This window comes from Xenopus laevis, chromosome 1L, assembly GCF_017654675.1.
Source record: "Xenopus laevis strain J_2021 chromosome 1L, Xenopus_laevis_v10.1, whole genome shotgun sequence".
Taxonomy (NCBI): domain Eukaryota; kingdom Metazoa; phylum Chordata; class Amphibia; order Anura; family Pipidae; genus Xenopus; species Xenopus laevis.
Genome location: NC_054371.1, coordinates 119,679,250 through 119,683,170, shown reverse-complemented (window position 1 = coordinate 119,683,170; position 3,921 = coordinate 119,679,250). Strand labels below are relative to the sequence as shown.

The following is a 3,921-nucleotide window of genomic DNA, read 5'->3' as shown; positions in this document are numbered from 1 at the left end:
GGAGAAGAGTACTCCTCCAATAAGGAGTGAGGAAAAGAACCAGCTTATTGCTGAAAAGAAAAGAAGAAGGATACCATCAGGATGAAGAGAAAGAAGGACAACAGTGCTGAGAGAGAAAGTGGGAAGAAAAGGAAGAAAAAGGTGAAGAATGAAGAAAAGAAGAAAAAAGAAAACAAAAGACCCAGAGACAAGGATTCCATCAAAGAAGGTAAGTAAAAAGAAGTAATTCGGAATAAAGTTACAGTTGAGATTCTGTCAATCTGTATTTTATGAGTAAACAGCACAGTTTGCAATGTGGATTTTACTGAAAGTCGTGGGGGCGGGTTAACCCTATGAGAATGAAAAAACTATATAGATCATCCTAATCTGTCTGTCTATCAATGAAGCTAGATGTCTTTCTATCTATGTGGGTACTTAGTTGTATAACTGTCTTTGGACCTACCAGTTTGTCTGGTCAATATACCTGTCTGTTTATATATCAATAGCTGCTTGTCTGCAGTTTTCCAGTTCTAACTCACAGGGATTCTGACCCATCTCAACAGATCATTTTGGTTGCTGTGTGTCTTTTCTTCTAGTCAACAGACTTCTTCCCATAACATAATATATTGAACATTGCACAGTTCCACCAATAATTTGATTTCTTTCTAGGACCAAAGCATTGGTACAGCTGGTAATAATGTAATAAATATGCAATAAATACTGTTTGAAGGCCATATTATTTTTAGATATGAAATAGTTGGTATAAGCATATTTTCACTGCCCTCCCTGTCGCTGCTCTTTCTTCACTATGGCACCCTGCTAGTGGTGTTGTCCAGTATGGCGGTTGGTGAAGTAAACTGTGGGTGGGGTAGATGAAGCAAAAAATATTAAATCTCAAATTGAATCTCGTCCATGACTTTTCACATTATAAACCCTTTTCTCGTTCAATTGAATCTGGCCCTTTATTATATATACATTTATATATATGTAGTATTCATCGGCACTCACCAATCACGAAGTCACTTGCCGGGTGCTGACCAAAATAATCTATAACAGTCCATGAAAGCACTCACAGCAGCCGCCATTAAGCATGAATCACTATATCTTTATTTGTGCATGGTGCATACACACATGTACTTATATACCTGCGGATAAATAATATATTTCTATAAAATATCCCTCATAAGCTAATGTGTATATTTTGTAATATGTACTAAAATGGACTAATGTTGAAGTCTAATATTACAATCTCATATTAAATTAATGGAAATATGCAGAAGGACAAAGTTTCTTATTGTTTTGTATGTTATCCAGTAACTAGTTTTATTCTGTTTACATTTCTGTCCTTTCTCCCAGAAGCAGGAAGTGAGCAGAAGAGAATCCGCCAAGAAGATGAGATTCCTCTCCCCGTAGCAGTGAGCATGTGTCAGATCCATGCAGAGCTTGGGAGTGGTTCATTTGGCAAAGTAAGTGATGGGCATCTGGGAACTGTTTGTCAGAATCCAGTTGGATGATGTGTCCCTAACAGACCTGGGATATAAAATAAAGAAAAAAACAGAAATTTTGGGAGGCAGCAGGTGGGATCGTTTTAAAATAATTATTTGTTTTTTGCTTTTGTGCTCATAAACTTTGATCGCAAAACACTTGTCAGTTTATCTCTCATTTATGTTTATCTTATAGAGGAAGGATGAAGTGTGGGTTCAGTATCACAAAAGTGGCCTAGGGTGACATTAAAGGTAAATCCAGCCCTGTACTCTGGAAATAACCTTCTAATCATTTATGTTTTTTCTGCATTTTTTAGGTGCTGTTGGCATCTCTGCCCAGCAGCCAGCACGTAGCCATAAAAGTCATACAGAAGAGTGACGAGTACCAACTTGCTGATCTCATCACAGAGGCTCGTGTGCTGAAGGTGGCTGCTGGATGCCCACACCTTTGCCATGCGTATGGATCATTCCAAACTCAGGTACAACATAGTGTCAAATCTATCTATCTATCCATCCATTATCTATCTATCTATCTATCCATCCATTATCTATCTATCTATCTATCTATCTATCTATCTATCTATCTATCTCTCTCTCTCTCTCTCTCTCTCTCTCTCTCTCTCTCTCTCTCTCTCTCTATCATCTATCTATCTATCTATCTATCTATCATCTATCTATCTATCTATCTATCTATCTATCCATCCATCCATTATCTATCTATCTATCTATCTATCTATCTATCTATCTATCTATCTATCTATCTACAGTATCTATCTATCTATCTATCTATCTATCTATCTATCTATCTATCTATCTATCTCTCTCTCTCTCTCTCTCTCTCTCTCTCTCTCTCTCTCTCTCTCTCTCTCTCTCTCTCTCTCTCTCTCTCTCTCTCTCTCTCTCTATCTATCTATCTATCTTGTCTTCCTGTATCAATTTGACTTTCAGTTTCTCTATGTCTGCATCTATATATCTGTACAACATAGTGTCAAATCTATCTATCTATCTATCTATCTATCTATCTATCTATCCATCCATTATCTATCTATCTATCCATCCATCCACTATCTATCTATCTATCTATCTATCTATCTATCTATCTATCTATCTCTCTCTCTCTCTCTCTCTCTCTCTCTCTCTCTCTCTCTCTCTCTCATCTATCTATCTATCTATCTATCTATCATCTATCTATCTATCTATCTATTATCTATCTATCCATCCATCCGTTATCTATCTATCTATCTATCTATCTATCTATCATCTATCTATCTCTCTCTCTCTCTCTCTCTCTCTCTCTCTCTCTCTCTCTCTCTCTCTCTCTCTCTCTCTCTCTATCTATCTTGTCTTCCTGTATCAATTTGACTTTCAGTTTCTCTATGTCTGCATCTATATATCTGTATGTATTTAATCTGAATATATTTCCCTACCTATCTCTATATCTACAGTATATCTGACTATTTATCTGACTATACATGATGTTTCTTTTAGTCTTGTGTTTCCCACCTTAGACTCAAATGAGGTTATGTAATAAAAGGCACTAAGTTTGCCCTGGGGCAGTAACCCATAACAACCAATCAGCAGGTAGCATTTACTAGTCACCTGTTTAAATGCAAGAATCTTATTGGTTGTCATGGGTTACTGCTCCTGTACAAACTTAGTGCCTTATATTACATATGGGGGTATATCTATTATGGACCTTGTGCTTAAATTTCTTGTCAGTTGCCTAATTTTTTAGCATCTCATGAGCTTGAAAGGGTTTTTAGAAATGCATATGGGTCCTTCTCCATTTTGAGAACTTTGTACCAACAATGTCTGCAGTAGATATGTTTAACCAACAATCTCCAAGTTGGTGCTGTCTTCAGCCATAAAATCAGTGTGTGCATAGTAATGTCAATTCACCCTCATGATCATCTTCATCAGGATAATGTGACAAGACAATAGGTCATCTTGTTCCTTGAAAATAAAAAAACAATAGTTTTATAAAAAAAAAACCCGCAGTCATTTATGTTTTTGTGTGCAAGTGCTTCATGTTGTTCCCATACTTTTTTCCATCCAGCGACATGCCTTTATTGTCATGGAGTACGTCAGTGGAGGGACCATGGAAGATCAGATGTACAATGGGAGGACGTATGGAGATGGACTCAATAACGTAAGTGGCCAAGTGTGTGAATAACTCAGGAATAACACAGGCAGAGCAGGGAGTAATGTCGAGTACCCAGTTGTTTATAGTTCATATAAAAAGGGAAAGTTCACCATTTTATATTTTGAGCTATATGTCTTTCATCTAAAGGAAATATTAACCACCTCTGTAGTCTATGACAGCACTAGCCATAAACACCAAAATTTCTCTCACAAATTTAAATGAGAGTATTTAAATGGCATGCAGTTTATGTAGATGTCTAATGGTCTGATATTTGCATAAAACCTTACCATTTGTATGTACATTTGAAACTGTGCA

The 3,921-nt window shown here is 36.6% G+C and overlaps 1 protein-coding gene across 1 annotated transcript; it reads left to right on the top strand.

Moving 5' to 3' along the window:
- The first annotated feature begins 1,243 nt into the window (after nt 1-1,243).
- Nucleotides 1,244-3,636, top strand: LOC121400703 (putative protein kinase C delta type homolog). The gene is made up of 3 exons (XM_041584503.1): nt 1,244-1,445; nt 1,781-1,942; nt 3,520-3,636. The coding sequence occupies exons 1-3, from the start codon at nt 1,251-1,253 to the stop codon at nt 3,634-3,636; spliced, it is 474 nt and encodes a 157-aa protein (XP_041440437.1). The 5' UTR covers nt 1,244-1,250.
- The last annotated feature ends 285 nt before the right edge of the window (nt 3,637-3,921 follow it).